Source organism: Crinia signifera, chromosome 2 (assembly GCF_055691185.1).
Source record: "Crinia signifera chromosome 2, ASM5569118v1, whole genome shotgun sequence".
In the NCBI taxonomy this organism is placed as follows: Eukaryota; Metazoa; Chordata; class Amphibia; order Anura; family Myobatrachidae; genus Crinia; species Crinia signifera.
The window spans coordinates 43,666,692-43,690,943 of NC_139218.1; the positions used below are offsets into that span (position 1 = coordinate 43,666,692).

General features: G+C 42.5%; 1 protein-coding gene across 2 annotated transcripts in view; it reads left to right on the forward strand.

Annotated features, from left to right (window-relative positions):
• EPHA3 (EPH receptor A3) overlaps window positions 1-24,252 on the forward strand; it is a 351,028-nt gene that overhangs the window by 109,318 nt on the left and 217,458 nt on the right. For both annotated transcript variants that reach the window (XM_083171936.1, XM_083171937.1), the window contains exon 3: window positions 8,276-8,936. In XM_083171936.1, the coding sequence (XP_083028062.1) occupies window positions 8,276-8,936 (661 nt within the window). The remainder of the gene's footprint in view (window positions 1-8,275; window positions 8,937-24,252) is intronic.

Here is a 24,252-nt window from a genome sequence, read left to right on the forward strand (position 1 = left end):
CGCAGGCCCAGAACAATCGGAGTAGTATACAAACCATTAGGTTTGCAGACTACCCTGAATCAGACCCATAGTGCAGCAGACTTGTGGGGACATAAGACCAAGACTTATGAGAATGGATCATATTAATTCGGTATGAACCAGTGACATCCTGAATGAAGCCTACCCACTCACCTGGAACCAGTGACATCACTGGCAGTGCAACATAACCACTCACCTAGAACAAGTGACATCAACATACAGACCGCAGTTGATCCCATGAGTGCCTAAGTAACAGCATGTTTCATCGAAAAGTACAATTGTCACTTGCAGCCGCTACCACAGTGGTTTAGCGAGTTCTCTACATACATTATTTGTACAATATCATCATCGGTTTTCTCGCTGATGGAAAAGAAATACTACTCTGTATAATACTCATCTGGGTGCCAAAGTGAACATTTGTAAGAGTCCACAAATAATATGCCCAGTTCCAAGCATTATATTGTGAAAATTAATATGGCTCCTAATGAATTTGGAGTGGAATTTACTCCAATGCTATATTGATTCATTGATGGTTAAATACACTATAAATGGGAATCAATAGGTCTAGGTTTCTTGTGTCCAAGGTTTAGTGTACCTACAGTACAGCAGTTTCTGTAAAGAACGCAAAACTTGATTATCCCTTCATTAATAATGTTATTGTGCCTTGATAAGAACCACAATCGCACATTTATAGGAAGTTTGTGGTGCTAGAGTCAAGTCATACGGAGCCATGACGAATTAGACTAAAACAAATTAAACAGAAAGTGAGAATTATATGGAGAAAGTTTTTCACACGTTTGTGTATGTATCATGTGGACGTTGGCAGGTGCCTCTAGCCATTAAACCTAAAAGTGACCTCATTTTTCTGACGAACTCCACATGTTTTAATTTTCAGCGCAAAGTACAGTATATATATGGGAATTTTTTCAATGATTGTCCTCTTTTAACAATACGGGAGTTTTCTGTTTTCTGAATTCTTTACATAAACACTGCTTAGCTATTGGGGTTAGAACCTGTATACAGCATTCCATAAATAACAAAACGCTCTCAGCTATATTGCAAATGGAAGCATTAGCCTTGTGTAACTGTTCCTAATTGTATAGGGACTCTGCTGCCTCGGCTGCTACTCTTATTTCATGGGCCTTATGTAACTATTGCTCTATGTATAGGGACTCTGCTGCCCCAGCTGCTACTCGTATTTCATGGGCCTTATGTAACTATTGCTCTATGTACAGGGACTCTGCTGCCTCGGCTGCTACTCTTATTTCATGGGCCTTATGTAACGATTGCTCTATGTATAGGGACTCTGCTGCCCCGGCTGCTACTCTTATTTCATGGGCCTTGTGTAACTATTGCTCTATGTATAGGGACTCTGCTGCCCCAGCTGCTACTCTTATTTCATGGGCCTTATGTAACTATTGCTCTATGTATAGGGACTCTGCTGCCCCGGCTGCTACTCTTATTTCATGGGCCTTGTGTAACTATTGCTCTATGTATAGGGACTCTGCTGCCACCACTGCTACTATTATTTCATTGGCCTTATGTAGCGATTGCTCTATGTATAGGGACTCTGCTGCCCGGCTGCTACTCTTATTTCATGGGCCTTGTGTAACTATTGCTCTATGTATAGGGACTCTGCTGCCACCACTGCTACTATTATTTAATTGGCCTTATGTAGCGATTGCTCTATGTATAGGGACTCTGCTGCCCCGGATACTACTCTTATTTCATGGGCCTTATGTAACGATTGCTCTATGTATAGGGACTCTACTGCCCCAGCTGCTACTATTATTTCATGGACCTTATGTAGCGATTGCTCTATGTATAGGGACTCTGCTGCCCCGGATACTACTCTTATTTCATGGGCCTTATGTAACGATTGCTCTATGTATAGGGACTCTACTGCCCCAGCTGCTACTCTTATTTCATGGACCTTATGTAGCGATTGCTCTATGTATAGGGACTCTGCTGCCCCGGATACTACTCTTATTTCATGGGCCTTATGTAACGATTGCTCTATGTATAGGTACTCTACTGCCCAAGCTGCTACTATTATTTCATTGGCCTTATGTAGCGATTGCTCTATGTATAGGGACTCTGCTGCCCCGGATACTACTCTTATTTCATTGGCCTTATGTAACGATTGCTCTATGTATAGGGACTCTGCTGCCCCAGCTGCTACTTTTATTTCATGAGCTTTATGTAACTATTGTTCTATGTATAGGGACTCTACTGCCCCAGCTGCTACTTTTATTTCATGAGCTTTATGTAACTATTGCTCTATGTATAGGGACTCTGCTGCCCCAGCTGCTTCTCTTATTTTCTGGGCCTTATGTAATTACTGCTCTATGTGTAGGGACTCTGCTGCCCCAGCTGCTAATCTTACAGTATTTTATAGGACTTATGTAACTATTGCTCTATGTGTAGGGACTCTGCTACCCCAGCAGCTACTCTTTATTTCATGAGCCTAGTGTAACAGTTGCTATATGTATATAGGGACTTCTCAGCAGCAGTAAAAAAGAAGTAATAATGCCACTGTATAGGTCAACTAGAATACTGTGAGCGCTCTGTGCTTCTGCCCATTGCCCCTGTCCCAGCCTCCCAGTGTATAGACGTTGTGTGCATGCGAAAGACAAAGGGTCTCTCAACGCCCCCCCTCTGCAGGTGTGATGGGACATTTAAAAAAAACAGGACTGTTGGTAAGTATGACATACAAACTTTGCAATTAGAAGTTATGATAAAAATGTATTGTCCAACTCCCATCTATCATGTATACAATATATTACTACTTTTTGTGTGTGTTTTTTTTTGTGTATGCGTTTTGTGTGGGGGGGAAGGAGGGGGTTGTACATGATTTTGGGCTCTATTTACTAAGCCTTCGAGAGAAATAAAATAGACACAGATAAAGTACCAACCAATCAGCTAATAACTGCCATGTTACAGTCTGTATTTGAAAAATGACAGGAGCTGGTTGGTACTTTGTTTCCGTTCCACTCTGTCTCTCTCCAAGGCTGAGTAAATAGACCTCATTGACTCTGCATATTTATTTATTAACTATGAATATTAAACAGCTGGCGAGATAGCACCGCTGCAGTTCATACAAATAAGATGTTTAGGATTTGGATAACTGCCATAGTGAACGGAGCCAGCTGTAGGCTTTCCAGAGCAATTCAGCGGATCGTATGCTTCAAATACTTTCCAGCATTGTAAATATAGCACAGGGGGCTGCATACATTTTTTGCTAAGGAATTTTTTTTTCTTTCAATTAATTTCTCACTTCAAACATATTTTCCATCGACAAAAATATATTTAAAAAATGGTGTTACTTTATAGTTAATTTGGCATCATTTATGAAGCAATGAAATAGTGTGGGACTGTACAGATTTTTTATTTTATCCTGGGCCAAACGTACGTTCATACATAATGTACATACATATACTTACATGCCTCCATCCATACATACACATATACATTCGCAAGTGACGCTTGTTCGCACGGGGACCGATGTTTGCGCATTTCTGCATATGTGCATGCGTTTGTTCGCCGGGCGCACGCAAGCAACCTTGCGGGTGGGGTACGGAGAGGGGCGTGGGGCGGCGGGCTGCCTCATTACCATATGGGAACACCCAACATTTCATGAGCGTTCCCATGAGAATGCTGGGCGTTCTCATGCTAATGAGGCATGACGGACAGTCGGGGGGGGGGTGGGGCAGCTGACATCACCGGATGTCAGCTACCCGCCTACTTCCCCCTAGCAGAAACCTAAAGGTGCCCATACACGGTACAATTATTGTATACAATTTGAACTAGATCACATCGCATCAGATTGCATAGATTTTGCAATACAATGAGATGAGATCTATGTGCAGCACATACATTTTGAGCTGTGCAATGACATGTGTGACAGGAGCGCACATCTCATCGCAACCAGCAAATGTACCATGTACAGATGTAGCGGGATTCATCTTTGCAGGGGATGGCGATGGCGTCGCCATCGGCATCCCCTGCCCCGCCGCCATCTGAGGTGCGCGCGCGTCCCCTTCCGACGGTGCTGCCCTCGGTCGCCCGGTGGCCACACTGGGCGACCGCACCCCCCCCACAGTGGCCAGAGGTCCCCCCCAGCCCTGTCGAGCGGGAGGCGGACAGTATTGCGTCCGCCTCGCCGCCCCGCCGCCCGGATACTGAGACGCGCGTGCGTGGGGGACGCACGCGCGTCTCAGTCAGATAGAGGCGCCGTGTTGCTGACAATCCGCCAGCAGCATGCTGCTGGCGGATCGCCAGCAAGGATAAGCCCTGATACATCTGTATGGGCACCTTTACAGATGCATGAGCCTTCGACCATCATTGGATAGTCGGGGGGGCGGATCCCACCAGGCTCCCTCCGGATCCCACCAAGCTGCAAATGGATGTTAACATGTGTAACCTCCATTCTCATGCCCTGCGTGCAAATTTGCCTTGTGAATTTGTGGCGGCTATGCCACCATTCGAAAGGCTGGGTTTGGTAAACTCACAAGGCTGCGAATTTGCAGCCTTGCTATCAACCAGAATAACCTCCTTTGTACATACTTTTTCACTCTTACTTCTTTATACATCTCCCCTCTAAAGAGCAATCTCATAGCATAATTACTTTATATATTGAAGGTACTGTATATTATGCTTTGTAGCTCATAAGTGCATTCGTTTGAAATGAGAAAAAGTCAACATGGTCTAAAGTATTATCACATTTATTACCATTCATTCATTTAAACATTGAAGCCGGAATCATATTAGGTGCCTGATTAAAATTGACTCGCAGCTTACCGAGTCCTTGTGATGCCGATCCGCTGAATACACACCCCCGCGCCACCGTCGCGACCAAAGACATACCAAAGACATGTTACAAAGACTTAACCCTCTTGCTTGTGCCCGCAGCAAAAAAAAATCATTCAACGGTCGGCGACTATCGTATAATTTCCCCTGCCTTCATAAATATAAGTCAGCGGAGACTGACTTATAATTGTGGGTGCCGGGACAAAGACAGGGCGGATGGCTGCCGTCATGTAACGTCGTTGAGCCGGTATACCCATAGAAACATCCCCATGGCCCAGCGCCACCACCACCCCCATCCAGCCCCGTTCCTTCCTCCCCGCTGCGAACGGCCTGGCAACATTGCAAATCGCAGAAGCTGTTCGCAGTCTGGGGTTTGCAGATGCGCATAAATGCGCAAACCCGACCATCAGCGCAGGGGCAGAATTCAGTTCACTAAGGGTAAACTAGAATCGGCCCCTTGGTGCGATCATTTTTCCGCCGATAAAACAGCCTGGTAGCATGCTTTTTTTCACCAATGGTCGTTATCAGGATATCAAATTATAGGCTGTTTTTATTTGCTGAAAAAGAACGCACGATCATGCCAGAACGCACAAGGGGGCTAATTCAGCATGGATTGTTAAATAGAGAATTTGCAAATCGAGCTTATCGTATACTTTGAGCATGGGTGAGTGGAAACACTGAGATAAAATGTGTATGAATCATAAACAATCTACTCACAGTTTGACTCACAGGATTCCGTTTAGGGGCGGTAACCTGATGTTTTCCTGGAGTGCTAGAAAAACGCAGGCGTGCGAAGAGAATCCGTGACCAATTCCAGCCTGTCTCAGTCACAAATTAACAGAAGCCTCAGAATTACTCACATTTGCACAGATGGCAAAAACTGCACAAGGGTTTGGAATTGCGTATGGATTTGTAAATGGATAGCAATCAGGGATCCATTCGCAATTCTCTTATAATTTTAGCAAGCAGCATCTTCTCTTTCTTTCTGGTAGGGAGCTTTCCCCTCGCAGTCATCTGCGAATTCTCACATTGGCGTTCCATGCTGAATTAGCCCCAAGATCTGGTATAAGTTCTCGATCCCGTGTGTTATCATGGCTCCAACAGCTGCTTATCGCATATTACGCTTCAGCTGCCCAAGGAACCCAAAAAAGAATCCACCGAAACCATAAGCTTCGGTAAATTCCCAGTGCTAATAGGATACCAGCTCTTAATTTTGTAGAGCTTGTGTGACCTTTGTATAGCTTATGTATAACTCTTATATGAAATATGAAATCTGCATTTATTTTTCATATACATTTATTTTCATTGTAAGATGGTAAACACTTGAGTTTATGCGGTGAGTTTCTGTGCATGCTCTGTACAGCCCAGGCACCTTGGCTAAATAAAGCGGGAAATTCCAATGAATAGAAAAGTACTACGGATAGAATACTAATGGCTCATAATGCGCTGAAGCTCTTGTTGAAGCTGAATGTTAGGAGACAAATGCGAGTGTATACTATGGGCTACAGTTACTCCTATTGTTCGTTTCATATTTAATTTGACCTTATCTCAAGCAATGGGGCAGATGTATTAAGCCTTAACAAGAGATAAATGCAAGGGTGAAAAAGAGAGATAAACGTCCAGCCAATCAGCTCCTTACTGGCTTTTTTCTAACACAGCCTGTAACATGGCAGTAGGATGTGATTGGCTGGACGTTTATCTCTCTTTATCACCCTTGCATTTATCTCTTGTTAAAGTTTAATACATCTGCTCCCCTATGTGAAAATTATATAGATATATATAGATATATATATGTTACTGTACATTTTCTTAGCACCGCAACTACAGAGAGTAAAGAGAAAAATGATACGTACACCTTCAGCTCCGATAAAAATATTTGTCCTTCTTCGGTTTGTAAGTTCCAATGCTTATGAAAAGAAATGTTATTTTATATCGTTTCTGAGGCTGAAAACATCATACGTGTCCTATCAACATGAGTCTATGAGCTCGCTGGGGCTTGGTGCCGCTGTCTCAGAAGCCATATTGTATTCTTTTGACAAGGTCAAACTAAATGATTAATCACGGTAACCAAAAAGAATTTTTGGTCTCCGTGGGGCTTTGTGTTCTGATAATGTAAAAAAAAAAAAAAGCAGAACACATTCCTGCAGTATAAAACAAAGCTGGAAGTACGGTTTGCCTTTTAGGAACATGGATCACATTATTTACCAACCATTTCTTAAATATTATTATCAATATTTATTTTATGTTAGACACCATTTCAGTCATTTAGCATTGACTGCTAGAAAATAATGCTGTGATTGGCTACAGATAATTTGCCCAATGAAAACCTAGCTAACAGAAGATCAAAAGAAACAAGTTTATGTGTAGTTAAATATGTTTATATAGGAATATACAAACATGGGTGTAACTAGGGGTGAGGCCATCTCATAGAGCTCAGGACCCAGGGGGTGACACCAATGTTGCCCCTGGAAACTTGCCTCTAGTTATCAGGATGCCCCAGAGCACCCTTCGGACTCTTTGGGCATTGCTGCACTTCCCGCTTCTGGCAGCCCTGCTCCGAGTGCATTCCATAATGACATCATGCAGAGAGAGAGCGCGGTTTAGAAGATAATACAGTGTAAGTTCCATTAGTGTGCTTGGGAAGCAAATGACATGTTCCTCTATTTTGGAACATTGTAGATGAGGGGTTCACAACTCCAGTCCTCAAGTACTGCCAACATGTCATGTTTTGTGGATGTATTTAATCATGCACTGGTGAGTTAATCTATTTTGCTGGGTTAGTAATAGCCCTTTCACACCAAAATCCTGGATCTTACACAAAATTTGGATTACGTTTCCAATCCAGATCAGACCTATTCACACCATGGCTCCGATCTAGGTTATTACTGGGTTGGCGCCATTTACACTGCATACGGGGGCAGTGTTAACTGTCTGCCACATTTGGAGATGATATCACGAGCGTCATTCCCATTTCTAATCCTGGTCGTTACTTAAATTGGATTTGTTTTTTTTGGGGGGGGGGATCCTTTCACACTGAGCTGCGAACTGGGTTAACCGTGCACTAACTCGGGTTGAAGTGGTGGTGGTGGTGTGAAAGAGGTATAATGTTCCCACATGCTTCCGCAGACAGAAATCATTAAAACATCGGAGTTCAGGTTCAGAAATCCTGATATAGACCAATAGTTGGTAATGCTGATATCCCATCAGTTGTATTGTTTTTGACAGTACTATAAGTCAGCTGCTAATTACTACAATCTTTATATTCACATTCATGAGTATTTTCTTCAATGCATGATACATCTCTGCCACCTTCCTCCATGGTGGCTTCAGCCCGGCATGTCTTCTGCACTAAAATATTTGTCAATGACCCGGAGAAGTCTTATGTTGTTTCTTTCGAGGATTGTTTACACTGACTGACAACTTTTGTTCTTTATCTTTTTGTTTTCAGTGGGAGGAAATTAGTGGAGTTGATGAGCATTACACCCCAATAAGAACCTACCAAGTGTGCAATGTAATGGACCATAATCAGAACAACTGGCTAAGGACAAACTGGATTCCTCGCAACACGGCTCAAAAGATTTATGTTGAGCTAAAGTTCACATTACGAGATTGCAACAGCATCCCACTTGTACTGGGAACATGTAAGGAAACATTTAACCTTTACTACTTTGAGTCGGATGAGGACCATGGGGTCAAGTTTAGAGAGCACCAGTTTACAAAAATTGACACGATCGCAGCTGACGAGAGCTTCACCCAAATGGACCTCGGAGATCGAATACTGAAATTAAACACTGAGGTTCGAGAAGTGGGACCAATCAGCAAGAAAGGACTGTATTTGGCTTTTCAGGATGTTGGTGCCTGCGTTGCCTTAGTATCCGTGCGGGTATATTTCAAAAAGTGTCCTTTCACTGTGAAGAATTTAGCCATGTTCCCCGACACTGTGCCTATGGACTCCCATTCTTTGGTGGAGGTGAGAGGTTCTTGTGTCAACCATTCCAAAGAAGAAGACCCACCGAAAATGTACTGCAGCACTGAAGGAGAATGGCTGGTGCCCATCGGGAAGTGTCTGTGCAACCCTGGCTTTGAAGAGCGAGGTTTCACTTGTCAAGGTAATAATGAGTCACTTTATTCTTATAATACAACTATCTAGTTCATGATTATTTTTTCCATGGAGTCATAAAGAGAAAATAAAAAAAAAATATCTATTGCTTTTAGATATCTTCCATTAACTTTAATATTAAAGGACACAAAGGCCAATTTATTAACAATATGTGACGGTTTAATGCTTACAGCAGAAAAAGAAAACCTTGTGTCACCTTATTTTATCAATAGAATGTCATTGAGGTAGTTGAGCAATACTTGTCGGGTCTGTCACCAGGGATATACTGAATACATGTGCAACATATTTAACCAGTCATATGCTGTAGACTGGTTAAATGTAAGTCCAGGCTTTCATTGGAAAAAGAAAAGAATGCAATTTGATAAAAGTTATTTAAACTTATTAAAAATATATTAATATTATTTCCATGAGAAAAAACTATTTAATTAAATAAAAAAAAGCATTTTTATTTAGATATCTTTTTTAGGTTAATATTCATGATTGATAGTCTTGAGCTTTGTATGGCTACCATAGCAACCACAGTCACATAACACATGGCATATGAATGTGAGCAAATAACTTTGTAATGTCCCTCTCAGACCCATATTCAGGTTTAAATCCTCCCCTCTTTTCTCCATTCTTTCCCTTTACATGCTAAGAGCCTGTGTCTGTGTAACATACTGTGTTTGTGTTTGTCAGGCAGTTGTTTTTTGTGTTAGCTCCTACAATGTACATCCTTCTACCCCTTTTGCCATCACATCACTTGCTTAGAGCATTGCCTACCATATATATTTTCCCTCCAGAGAACTTAAGTGAATGAGATAATGGGGCAGATGTATTAAGCCTTAACAAGAGATAAATGCAAGTGTGATAAGGAGAGATAAACTTCCAGCCAATCACCTGCTAACTGCCATGTTACAGGCTGTGTTTGAAAAAAGTTAGTAAGGAGCTGATTGGCTGGACGTTTATCTCTCCTTATCACACTTGAATTTATCTCTTTTTTAAGGCTTAATACATCTGCCACAATGATCTGTATGATGATCGCTAAGAACAGTCATTGTCAGACATATTCTTAAAATGTATTTGCAATTTAAGGAAAAATAAATAAAATATATGTGGGATTGCATCTTTAGTTTGTATGTTATAAAGGAAGAAAAAAAAAGATTATTATTTGTTGTAAGAAAGTATTTAGCAGTTTACTTTTATTAGACTTTCATTTGCATATAATGCCAGTGTCAAAAGAGTGGATTGTGCAGGCTTATATTTTATACTGACTGCAAACGTACAGTATTAACTATGTTAATATTTATATCTAGGGCCGGATTAAGGTCTGTGGGGGCCCTGGACAACCAAATTGCCCCTACCCCCCCCCCCCCCCCCCCCCTGGGCAGCGGGGATCCCTGCGGTGGATGGGCAGACAGCGGCGGGGTCCCTGTGGCGGATGGGAACTATTAGCGCTACTAGTTCCCATCCTCCGCAGGGACCCCGCTGCTGACTTCCCGACCGCCGCAGGGACCCCCGCTGACTGCAGTGCCCAGCTCCCACAGGGACCCTTTGTCCAACACCCGCGCTGCCCGACCCCACTGCCTGCAACCCACCTGCCACCACAACAGCAATGCCTTATGTGGGGGCCTCCCCTGTTGCCCCGTGCTTAATCCGGCACTGTTTATATTCCATGTATTAAATGTCAACTACTCTACTGAAAATAGTATCTACCTACATTAATTGGCAATTGCTGCAAATAGTTTAACAGGTCCACAAATGTATAAATAATATTTCATATTTCTGATTATAGAATAAATAAGTCATGTATTACGCCTAACTGAGCAGCCATATTCATAGTATATGCAAAGGATGCCCAACTAACATATAAGTACCAAAGTGTTTGTTATTTCTATCCAGCTGCCTATTGGTGGAAAATACATGTACATGTCTGTTGCTTGTAATTACTCTTGTCACTATTGAATTTTGTGAATTGTCTTCTCAAGTAGCAGTTTTGCTAATAGCTGTTATATATTGCCTTTGTGAGATTTTATGTTTTTCTAGAATGATACGGAATTCTCACGTAATTATACCTAACATTTTGGAGTCACATGTTTTTTGTCTTCTCCTCTAGTACAGCGGTTCTCAAACTCGGTCCTCAGGACCCCACACAGTTCATGTTTTCCACGTCACCCAACAGGTGCACTAATTGACACATTTTAAATGATCCACAGGTGATGCTAATTATTTCACTTGATTCTGAGAGACCTGCAAAACATACACTGTGTGGGGTCCGGAGGACCGACTTTGCTCTAGTACAATCCATGGGGATGATTCAGGGGTGGATGCTAAGCAGTAGCAGTGGCTACTTTTGTCACCACCGATACTGCAAAATTATATTAATGCTTCAGTTGACGGTCTCCCTACCAAAAAGCACGGCAGTGTACCGTTGGGCGAAGATGAACCACACCTTCGGACTTCTAAACACCCTACATTGCTTAGAATGTCAGGAAGTTTGTGGCTACCAGTGTCAGTGGAATTGCAACTTTTTATGTACAGCCACAGAAATACTTACAAGTTTTGCATAGACAAACAGGCATTTATTTGTGTGCATGCAATGCAGGGTGTAATTGTGGCTGTCACCTTCAACTTTGCACAGAAGTGCCCAAGACTCAAATTTGGTACATATATGCATCCTGTGAGATGTAAAGCAGTGCAATAGATGTTCCTATCATGAAGTACTTGGTATACCCTTAGCCAAGGGCATAACTACCATAGGTGCAGGAAGTGCAGCTGCTATGGGGCACACAACTGAGAGGGGCCACCTTCCCTATAAAATAAAAATGTGCTATATACATTTTTCGGGTGTGGTATAGGGTTCGGACAGTCGGGATCCCAACAGTCATTATCCCGACATCGGGATCCCAACTGGCCGGACTCAGATAGTATGGCGAGCGCAACAAAGCCCCTTGCGGGCTCTCTGCACTCACAACGTTGCGGGCACGGTGGCTCGCTACGCTCGCCACCTATTCTATTCTCCCTCTTTGGGGGTTGTGGACCCCCACGAGGTAGAATAGCCGGTGGCCGTCGGGAACCCGTCTGTCTGTGTTTTAACACTCGGGATCCCGACACCTGGTAAATGACTGTCGGGACCCTGTCCGGCACCCACATTTTTCATCATTGGGTGGTACATAGGGCCCCTTACAAACTTTTGCTATGGGGCCTCTAAACATCTAGATACAGTACGCCACTACCCTTAGCCTTCTTTCTGACTACTCATTCATTACTATAGTTACAAGTAGCTATGCAGAGCACTTTGACACAAAGATGTGATGACACGACAGAGGCCTTTAAATCAAGATTGTCCCACTTGATTTGGGAGGTTTGCAGTGCAAGTGACCTACATATAACAAATAGGGATTCTGTGGTTGAGGTAGTCTTTATATAACGGCTTGCCATCCTCTTTGTGTTCTACGCACATTCCTATAATTTGTGCAGACTGAGATGTTTGAATAAAGTCTACAATATATCTGCAGTGATGATAGCTCGTATTTGTTCATCTCGCTGGTATGATAATGAATCAAGTCTTCTGAAAGGCCCTCTGACATAGGCTGTATACTAATGGATGTTCGCTGTGGTCTTTGTGACATTTTCTGTATTTGTTAAAACACAGTTTTTATAGAACGCAGTAATGTTTCTTCTTAATGACCTCCCTTAATGACTAAAGTATGTTTTTATAATTCTGTTTTAATTCAGACTGTATGCTATGTCAGGCTACGAGACGGGTCATTTTCGCGTTCAGGACTGACTATAGATATTTAAATTCCATCGGAGAAAAACATTTATAGGTTACTGTATCTTTAAGTATCTGTGCGCTCAGTCGTTGTCTGTCTCTACAATATGATACGGAGCAATGGACAGAAACAGCACCATCTTCAGCAGCTCGTCATGGTTCCATGTCCTGCGGTAGAGGTGGTCAGACAATATGGCTGATCTGGTACAGTGTCGACAGTGCTATGTAGGTAACTAAAATGTGATGGCTATCAGGTTCTCATGTCCACTGCGGCATGATGGGGGAATAAAATAGTACCCGAAGCATGGTAAAAGCAGCGAGCCATGTGAGGGGACGTGGTACACTTTGATGGTGTCCATGTCGACTATATTGACATACGGGCCAAAAAAAGTGAAAAACTCAAGTCGACCTTTTGACTGTTGGCCTTCCCATTGTCGGCCTAATGCTTGTGTCGACATTCCAACCCTGTCGACCTTAGACATGTCAACCTATTTCAGGTGTCAACCTAAGCCCTGTTGACCTTCAGTGAAGGACCCAATGCATGTCAACCTAAATTTGGTCAAATACCGATAACCATTAGCATACATTAGTGGTGGTGGGCCACTCCCCCTCTGGAGGCTGGCCACACCCCTTAAGTGGGCCCCTATAACTGCTTTCAAAGATGTGCCCTTCGTGCCCCAGTGCAACACTGATGCCAGGTGAACACCAGGTTGGTTTTCCTCCGATTGGCTTGGAGAGTTTCAGAGAAAAGAAACAACCTCGCTAACCCATTGCGAGTTTACACACTTGTGATTAATGTTTTCATCTGGACAATCGTTCCCCTAGATTTGTCGCAAAGGGGACATTGTTTGCATAATTTATTTCCTAATATTCTCAGTTACAGTAACCCTGATAGCAGTTTGTGTTTAGGATGGAATAATTCAATAACTGAAAAAGAAAATAAAAACAGTTTTGTCTTTGAACTTTGCTGTATGGTGACACTGTATATGGGGTAGGAAAAGTCATATCGTGCATGTTATAAATGCTAGATAATAATTTTATTCCACCAATATTTTGACATGACTGTGTAACATAAATAGCATACAAAACAAATTCACACAAATGTACACAAATACAATTTATTTAAAGTCAGTAGTGTGTGATTACTATTCCTACCAGACGCCGAGCTGAAAGCGGTGACGGCGCTTGCAAATACTGCGGTAAACAATCACAATGCGCACAGTAAAATGAGAACATTATTCCGCCAAGCCCCCAACTTCTTTGCAGTTTTGTATAACATATGGAAACAGTTGGTGATACAACAAACAGGAAAACACAAAGGAGGTCTCTTCCGAGTGAGCGACACACTGAATATTTACGTCACTCATGGAATTGTGCACAGTCAGAGCTAAGCGTATACATACTTTATAATACGGTTGTATGAACAAATATTTTTTTTTCCCCCTGATATTTATTTTCTGTAAAATTGTTGTTAAAAGTGTAGCAAACTGGCCAGGGCTCCAGTGATGCGACCAAGGAACAATTCACTCGCTATCAGGCCTACAGAGAAATGTGATTACAGACTCTATACAGTGGTTTTAAAATAAAGGTAAAAAAGTGCGTTAGATATAATGGATGCACAGTGTGCAGTGCCCCGAAGTCCAGAGGACCCACACCGCACATGCTGTACCCATTTATACAGTACTCACCTCTCCAGTGTCCCACATTGACAACGGCAGTACTGCAAAATCACCTTTAAAAAATGGCGTGGCAGCTATTTTTGTGGCATTTTGCGCACACGCAATGGGAAATCACTCCCCGGTAGACTCACAGTGATACAATGTATTAACACTCACAGCTAACACACTACACCAGTGGCTAGAGAGGAGGTGGCCCAGACGTAGGCTGAATGATGAGCAGAGGTGTTCGCATGGAGAGCTGTGGCATTTGCAGAAAAAAGGGCATGTCCCCCCTGTTTTCTGGGAGTGGCCAGACCAAGAATTGCGCCTCGAGGTGCGGTTTCATTGGCCTCACCAGCTGCCCTGCGATAGGCAGCCTGAGTATTAGACTTACTGAGGCTGCAGTCACAGGGAGCCTTGCTTCCGATTAATGCGATTGCAAATGTGTGGTATGCACCTCCTCCTGCATTTGCATTCCTTAAGAATTGCACAGGATAAGCTGCTACTAACAGCTTATCCTATGCGACCCTTAGTGAATAAGGGACTCCGGACCTCATTCAGCAAGGATTGCAAAGCAGCATACATTCGCTGCCTAGTGAGCCCACAAACGCCACCCGTCTGAATGGCGTTTCTCCGCTCCTGGTCAGTGTCCGCCCGCTTCCCTCTCCTACAAAGACAAGAGCCTCAGTGAGTGTGAAGGCATTGGAATGTCCACTGACTAGTGATTCACCCCCTCTGTGTGGTTGCTGGCCACACCCCTGAAGTATTTGATCCCAGTATTTGATCCCCCCCCCCAGTAGGCCCTTCATATCCCAGTTCCACACTGGCCAGAATGAAATGTAGTCATCCAGAACTGGACTAAATGATATTATTGTATACTATGAAGACACACTTTCATATGATTAAGAATAGTATAACATTCACTGAAGTACTCCAGTAATTCATATAATTATCTGTTTAACTGAGAACGGGAAGATTGTGAAATTGGGTCACAAAGCTATAAAAGACCTACTTTTAATAAAGAGCTTGAAGTGGTTGAACTGGCTTCATACTGCCGTCGCTTCCTCTGATTATTCACAGGGAACATAAACCATTCTTACTTTTGTAACGTTTCACAACCCAGCGTAACTACAAATGTGGGAACAAAAGTATCCTTTATATTTCGTATATTTGCTCATGCCAATGATGTTAATGCACCGTGAAAAAAATAATAATATAGTTGTATATTTTGCATTCATCTGCTCCGCTACAAGAGCTCGGTGGGATATTACGCTTGATCAAGGAAGCTGAGCTGACATTGTACGTCTGCCTATGCATAGAAAAACATTGGAGCTTAATGCATGCAAGAACTCGTCTTGCATCTCATTTGGTGCTCTCAGTTTCCTCCTCGTGCCATTTGGTCTGCACATTGCGCAGATATGAGCGGGTTTTGGATTGGATACTTTTTTTGTTTTGTTTATTTGATTTTGTTTACCTAGATTTTGTTTATTTAGATTTTACTTTTGAAGAATTTATGCTGATCACAATAACTCCCACAGCCGCTCCAGCCAATGTTCCACCGCCTGGGCATGTTTATAGGAGCTAACGTTCAACAGCAAATAGAATTTTATTTCAGCTTTGAAAATGAATTGTAAAAAACAATCAAAAATAAAAAAAGCAAATAAGCAACTGTATTTTAATGTCGATCATATGGTAAGCAGGCGGTATTTATGGCAAAACAAAATGAAGCAAGCAATGTTTTCATAAATAGGAACAAAAATGTATTTAATGATAGAATTTTTACTTATGTTATCATACCAGCTCGTGCCCTGCATCTGCAATTGGAATTATGATATCATACAAGTTCTCCCATTTCCATAAATGACATTTGCCACCATAGATCGGGATACATTTATCGGCCCTATTAAGGTCTAAATGCGTTAGGTCAACCACTGAAGGTCAAAACTTGAAATAGGTCGGCATGGCTAAAGATGACAGGGTTGTAAAGTCAAAACAAGATTAGGTCAACAAAGGGGAGGTCGACAGTCAAAAGGATGACATTTCATGCCCTACGGCATGGTGGGAGAATAAAATAGTGTGTCGAACATAGCGAGGCAATGTGCCCAAAAGCATGGAGAGCAGTGTCCATGTTGACTAAGTCAACATTCGAGACCAAAAAAAACTTGAAAAACTAATTTCGATGTTTTGACTGTCAACCTTTCCAAAGTTGAACTAATGCTTGTGTCAAGCTTCCTACTCTGTCGACCTTAGCCATGTCGACCTATTTCAGGTGTCGACCTTCAGTGGCCGACCTAATGCATGTCGACCTTAATGCAGTTGACCCTTTGACCCATAACCCCTTAGATCGTAACATATGCTGCTAATGCCAGCATGTAGTTCTAGGATAAACTGTAGATAAAATCTGGATTGTGAAGTAAGAACAAGTCGGTTTTAAAAAAAATCATGAAAAACTCATATCGGCCTTTTCCTGTGTGGAACATTTCCATTTGGATATTTTCCTTGTGTGGAATTATTTTCAATGTTGATCTAGAGCATGTTGACCATTTTTAGGTACCTAGACACTCTCCAACATACCCATCATGTACCCTCAGCTATGGATTACATATTGGTAACATGTGCTGCTATTGATATGCCCCATTACAATGGGAGTTTGACTTTCACTGTATGATGTGAAGCAATGATATCTTAATATAAATATGTGGGTGGAATAATGTACCGTCTTCTATCAGGGTCAGATTGAAATGTGTGGGGACCTCAGGGCAATTCGCTTGTGGGAGCCTCTACCAATAACATTGTCAAATTGACATGTTGGAGATGTTATTATAAAGTATAATGTACTTCCAGCACCACAAATGTATTAAACACACTGCAGTGCCCACAGTTCACATTGTGCCACACAGAACCTCCAGTACACATATGCCGCAGTGCCCAGCTGTCCTGTAATAAATCCTGCACCAGCTGCTTCCACCAAATCTGTTACATTGATTGCTATCGACAATGGGAGACCTACAGGCAAACCATGAGGTACAGCTGTCATGGAGCCTGGCAGAGAGGGGTCCCCAAATTGCTAAGTTAGTTCCCCCCACCCAGATTTGCTTTTTCAACATTATAGTACATATTCTAAAAGTGCTTGGAATACAGTTTATTTTGAGTTCTTGAATATGCTATCGTCCAGGCAGTGGTCTTTATGCGTGACATACCTTCTTAGTCAATTTCTGCCGTGTCGCATCACTCTGGGGTCATTTCCAGTATTACTGCTTCAATTACATGACAGAGCTCACTGTCATTAATTTGGCTAAACTACAAATGGGTCCATTCTCTGTGTTGCCACTTGCACGCCACCCGCAGGTATCTGGCGGATGGGGATCAGGGGATCGTGGACGTGTGAGCATCTCACACGCTTACGTGTCCATTGCCGAGAATGGGGTGTGCAAGCGTCTCAACATGCGATTGGTGGATGGAGGTCGGCGGCTCAATCTTTAACAAGCAGAATCTTCATTACTGGGCAGAAAAAAAATCAGCTTCATGAAAGTCCACCACCTGTGGCATAACTAGAAGTTTTGCACTCCCCCCCGTGAAAATAAATCCCACCACATCCATGGGTTACATGCTCATTGCTAGGGGTTTTATGCTAATTTCCAAGGGTTTTGTATTCACTGCCAGGGGCACTATATATATTCCAGGGGTAAGATAGATAGATAGATAGATAGATAGATCGCATCTATCCATCTGTCCAGTAGAACCTCTAGCATCTGTCTTCTCCAAGGCGGGTGACATTTTTATCGTGACATTTTCAGCAGGTTCCATACGGATGGCCATACCCATTGGAATCTGCAGAGACAAAGCGTTTGCTTGGGCTGCAATGCCTTTGTTACACCACTGGCCTCGACACAGCCAACATGGCCATCTGAAAGCTGAGGTCTACAAGCATCGACCAAGAACCATTAATGAACTAAAGGCTCCTATACACCAAGACAATCTCATGTTCAAAACAATTTGGATATAAACTGTATTCCATGCACTTATGGATAATATTCTAAAATTGCAAATAAGCATTTGCCATGTTTTTTTCCTTTAAAATCTGGGAGTTTTTTTAACCTCACCGTGAACGTGCAGCTGGTTGGGAACCCTGGTCTTGACAAAGACAACCTGTGGCCTAAGGGTCCTGCTGAGCCTACAAGTTCAACAAGACTGGAGAGACAAAGTTTGCCTAAGCCTGTCATGCACAATTCCCCATTGCGGCAAAGGTTTGTGAGCTTACGATCAAATTGTATGATAAATGTATATAAATGCAGCCGTCACAGCAAGTGGCCGCTTGCAATCTAAAAAATAAACATTCTCACCGTGACATTAATTTCTGACACGTCTGTTGGTAAGTGTCCTACACAAACATCTAATGGTATGCATATTAAAAACTCTTGAGGGATCCTGCTGACATTTCTTTAACCTTTTATATTTGAATGTTTTTACATCTTTCTACGTCCTCCCCCGAAGGAGTTCAACTTTTTGTAAAAAAAAAAAAAAAAGTGTTTCTTTTAGGACACAGCTATAGTATTGTAGAGGGTGGTTTTCTGCGCTACTTGCAATTCTGTCATCCTCTCCTCCTTCCCACTTGCCGGAGTGTTTATAGTTATTTAAAGTCTCCAGTTAGTTTCACTGGCAAAGTTTTTCAGGCTAATAAGGGCTAGTATTTCAATGGTGACAGCTGGTACTAGACTTTCATAAGGAGCAATTGTACAGGGATGTGTAAGTTTTGATAACATTTCACGAAAATACTCTTAAATCAAGAGCCATCTTGAAAGATGGTTTGAGTACAAACAATCCACATATGTGCTCCTATTTCTGGCCCTTAAGGATGTTATCAAAACAAGCTGATGGCAGACAGCTAAATAATTAGGAAATAGATATCAAATGTATTGAGCAACAGTGAGCTTGCTGGAACATTTGTGAATAATCCTATCATTTTACATTGCAGCTTGGTAATCAATCTTCCTGCGCTCTCCTTTCTCCTTCTCTTCCCAATCTTGTTTTTCTAGCACAATGTATCACAACACGGATTGTCTCAGACAATGGTGTCTTGTTGGTGGGGTTTCTACGCAAACACAAAAGCAACACAGAAGTATGTTCAGTTATCATCTGAAGCTGAATATACATGGCGTCATATACCGTCCGGTTGGGCGGATCGGACCGGCATATTGAATTTATCTCTTAGTGTGTACAGTCGATATGCACACTCCCGTGGTCCCATGCGATGGCGTTAAGTTTAGTGTGATGCACATCAAACCTGAAGATATCACTAGCGACACCATGTATGCTAATGAGGATGACAGAGTGATCATTTTCGTCCTTCATTAACATTGCTCCAGGGTGTACAATCAATCCAGGTCCATGGGGATTTTTTTACGATGTCGGAACAAATCCCCGTTGCTCCAGTGTGTACCCAGCTTTAGATATAAACAATGCAAGTTCCTTAGGAACAAAATATCCATTGAGTACAACTTAAAGCAAAACAAAGAAAGTAAAAAAGTTGACATCTTTTTGTCCAATTTCTTTATCTTTATGGTCAGTGACTTTTGTCATATATATTATTTCTAAAAGGTGAAATTTTGCGACGATCCCTTTTTCCTCCCTTCATACTTAATTCATTTTAGAATTGCACATTGTATTGTTTGTTTACAAATCAAAGTCAAAAATGTACTTTCGGCCCATTGATATTATTTTTGTGATTTTTGGTGGTCACTTTTTTTTTTCCTTCATACTTAACCTAAATTGATAAATGAGGTACCATTTTAAAGATTAAAGGGCCACACATCGAACTGAATTTGGCCCGGCCCTGATGGATAGGGTTTGCGCATGCGCATTTCAGCGCATGTGCAAACCCCGATTGCGAATGGTGTTGGCCCTGGGCCATGGGAACATCCAGCATTTCATGGGCATCCCCATGAAAACGCTGGGCATTCCCATGGGTGTGTGGCCAGGCAGATGCCTGCCGGGGTGGGTGGCTGATGTCACATAATGTCGACTGCCCGTCCATGCACAATCTTGCAGTGTGGCAGGTACAGCCTTCAAATCTGATCATGAGAATTCAAATCCCTACCTGTAAAATCTTTGTAACCCGCTTCCCAGTCACTCTCCAGTTAGTTATTTTAAATGTGAATTCAGCTGTTTCTTCAAGTTTATGTAGCAGTCAATGAAGAGCGAGGGCAAAACTAGGCACAACCGTTGGCCGATTCAAATTGCCCATTGTTTAGTATCTGTTCCTATATCCATTCACCTGTCCATTCACTTTAGATGTTTAGTACTGTCATCTGATTCAGAACAGGCCATTAAAGTGCAGCTCTTGATTAACCAAACAGATAATAGTGCAAATTGACACCATCCTAAAATAAGATCAATTCATGTATTTATTTATTTATTTATCTTTTGAAGAGGATGTAAATAATACATTTTTAAATAACAAATAAATTATCACCTCTCTGATAAACAAATTACTCCTCTTCCCTGCATGCATTAAGTTCCTGTGATATCTCAGCTACGAGGCAGATCCGGTGCTAAAATTATATGTGCCAAAGTAATCTGATTATGTGTAGATTGCTTGCTCCGCCAACTGCAATGTATATATCAGGTGTTTCTTAGACGTTACAATTATAGATGATGCATCAGTTGTTACATGACACCCCAGATAAAAAAAAAAAACACATTTAATTTAACACTCTGAAAAACAAAAAAATGTGAATATTGTGTATTGTATAGAAGTACCATATACATGATAACATTGCAGGCATGAGAGACGGTTAGGGGTTAAAGTTTGGGGGGAACGGGGTGGAACCTCTAATGGTGAGGTGGAACATTTTAACCTCCACATTGGCCCTGCACAGAAATTCTCACAGAAAAGGATTCTAGTTTGCGAGGGGGATGCCAATAACCCTACCACTGGCCCTGACTCTGCCCAATGGGGGGAGGGGGGGTAATTAGGTGGCATAGAGAAATGAGTTCCACCACCTCTGCATGATCACTTTAAGCCCTGATGACGGTACAAGATTGTTTCAATGGGCCGCTGTTTGGCTAGTAATGGCAGAAGCAATATTGCTGAAACAGTTTATTTTGATTCCTGGAGAGAGTAGGAAGGTTCAAAGGGAGAAGAAAAAATGTAGGGACAAGTGGAATTGTAACCCTCAAATAGGAGCAAGAGGACAGTAATAATCTCCTGCCAGAGAGTAAGGAAAGAAAAAAAACACTTAGCAGAACATCCCCTCTAGAGGTATCAGGGAATATAGTAACAATCGGGAAGATACATAGTATCAACGGTATAATCATTATAACTACTTTAAGAACATTGTGTTTATATGTCACTCAGTTATGTGGTGAGTAGCAGGATTTGCTTCTCTTTGATCACTTACTGTAGTTTAGGACTGGCAGCCACCAGCACTGGTTTTGACTATAAATAATTTTAATTATTTATGGGTGACTCGGGCCCTTGCAAGTGGCCCGAGTCACCCAGTTTAGGAACCAATGCTCTTTGTACTATCTATGAAATCTAGTAGAAGTCATATGTCAACCTCCAAAAAATAATAGCATGTTCTTTGTGCTTGTTATCTGTGAATTGTAGTAACCTACCACCCAACAATCTTATTTTTGGCAGTCATAAAGCTGAGTTTTATGGGGAAGGGGGTTTTGGAAAGTACATTTTATTTCTCCTAATTTGGCAATTGGTACAATGAGGCCGATTCAGCCTTTGCCACAAATTCGCAACCTCTACCAATTATCGATAGGCTGCGCTTGCGCACTGTATGCTTTGCACGTAAGTGAAGCCGGCCATGGCTAGCCATCGCTGGCTGTGTGCAAGATAATTGAAAGCCGGCTGGCATTTGTAGGCAGCACCCCAACATTTCCTGGGAGTGTCGATGAAAAATGTAGACAGGCCCGGCCGTTGGGAGAGAGGGGGATGCTGACATCATCAGGGGCTCGACCTCCCCACGGCCATCGCAGACCTGAGTAAGTCTAGACTTATGCGGTACAGCACATGGTGAAGGGGGACCCATTCAATGGTGAATGAATTTTAATGGATTTCCCCCTTTTCGCATGGCTGTGAAGCTATTCGCAGCTGTGCACAGGTGAGGGATTTGACTATGGCGGGGAGGGGGGGGGTAGCTGATCACTGGACTACAAAAGTTGCAATCATGTCTAAATCAGGCTCAATATGGGAGCTACATATTATTCAGATTCTGATGCTTTGCTAGAAAAATACATGTCGATATTCGTAATTCCTAAATCAGTTGAATGAGGATATAAACGCAGTTACACCTGCAGCGTAAACGGCTGTACATGCAACAGTTTGCAAAAGAAATGAAAAAAGTATCAAGCTATTTGCACAGGGCACATGCAGACGTCTGGAATAAGAATGACTCTACAGTATTTCTGTAACATGATGTCCAGAAATGACAATTAGACAGGGGTATCTATTCCCCTTTTATTGTCTTTCAGTTTCTGAAATATCTTGAATTCTCTGAAGTTTTGCCAGGATATAAGACCCGGCAGTTGGAGACTGAACTGTAATCTGATCCTAATAATGAGATGACAGGTACCAGCAATTATTCTGGGGAGCTGCTTTTGAGACGTGACTGAAGAATTCTCAAGTTGAGATCCCAGTAGGGTTTATTATAAAGGAAAGCTTCTTATGCACTTACAGAATCACTACATCAGAATTCTTTGTGGAGAAACATATTGGGCCGATTCAGGCCTGCTCGCTAGGCTGCGTGTGTCCGGAGCCTAGGGAGCAGGTTAACGCTGTCCTGGCGAACGCGATAGTCATTGCTGCAATTTAATGCCCTAGAAACCAGAGGGAGTGTAAGCCTTTAGCCTATTGGCCTATCCCAACATCGGCCAGGCATGAAGATGATCAGAAATTTTGGGGGTTTGGCCTATTCTCGTTATGCCACACCCCATTTTTGACAATGTGGGGGCTGCAGAATAGGCTGCATGCACACAACACCTATTCATGGGTGATAGGGGAAACTCCCAACTGCCTCCCCCCCCTCGCATCGCGGGACACTGCCGGCCCCGGGCGGGAATGCAGGAAAATCCCTCCAAAACTGGTACGTTCCCGCAAAAATCAGGACAGTTGGGAGGTATGTGTTAGGGTTTGCTATTTGGGGCAGCAGTGCCACTGCCGCAAAAGACGGTCAGTTAGATATTTAGAGCTGGATGTATAGCCTTGTAAATGAGTGCCGCTTTATAAAAATGTCCATGTTCGGCCTGGAACCCGCTCCTCCAGCCAATTCGGGCAGCATTACATCCTGCCCTTGAATTTCTACTGGACCATTTAATGAATAGACCCCTTGTTGTTACTGGTTTCACTGTCGATTACTCTTTTTTAATCCAAAGGACCCCATCCATTACTGCGACTTCTCAGAGGGCAGAAGTCGCAGCCGATTTCCCTTGAGCTGCATGGGAAGGTCCCTGGCACCAGTATCGCATGCGATATATATGACATGCAAAGGGACCGCATGCATTCCTGCAGCCGGATCCCATACCCCGGTGCTGAGAGGCTGCCCCTGTCAGAGGTCAGACTTGCAAGAAGGCCCGACTCCAATCCGTTGTGCATGGACCACGCATCTAATCAGATATCAATCACAGTCGATTTGAACACTTATCACTCAATTTCTGGGCACGATCCTACAGAATGGGGTGAAAAGTGGCCAAATTGGACCCAGAAAATTGGATATTGTTTGTTTGTTTATATTCTGGCCATATGTTGTTTTCTGTAATCAAAATATAGGGAAAGATGTGTCAAACCTCCTAACATAGCTTCTAAGTATCATTTTACAGCTAAATAGATAGATAGATACTGTAGGATAGATAGATAGATAGATAGATAGATAGATAGATAGATA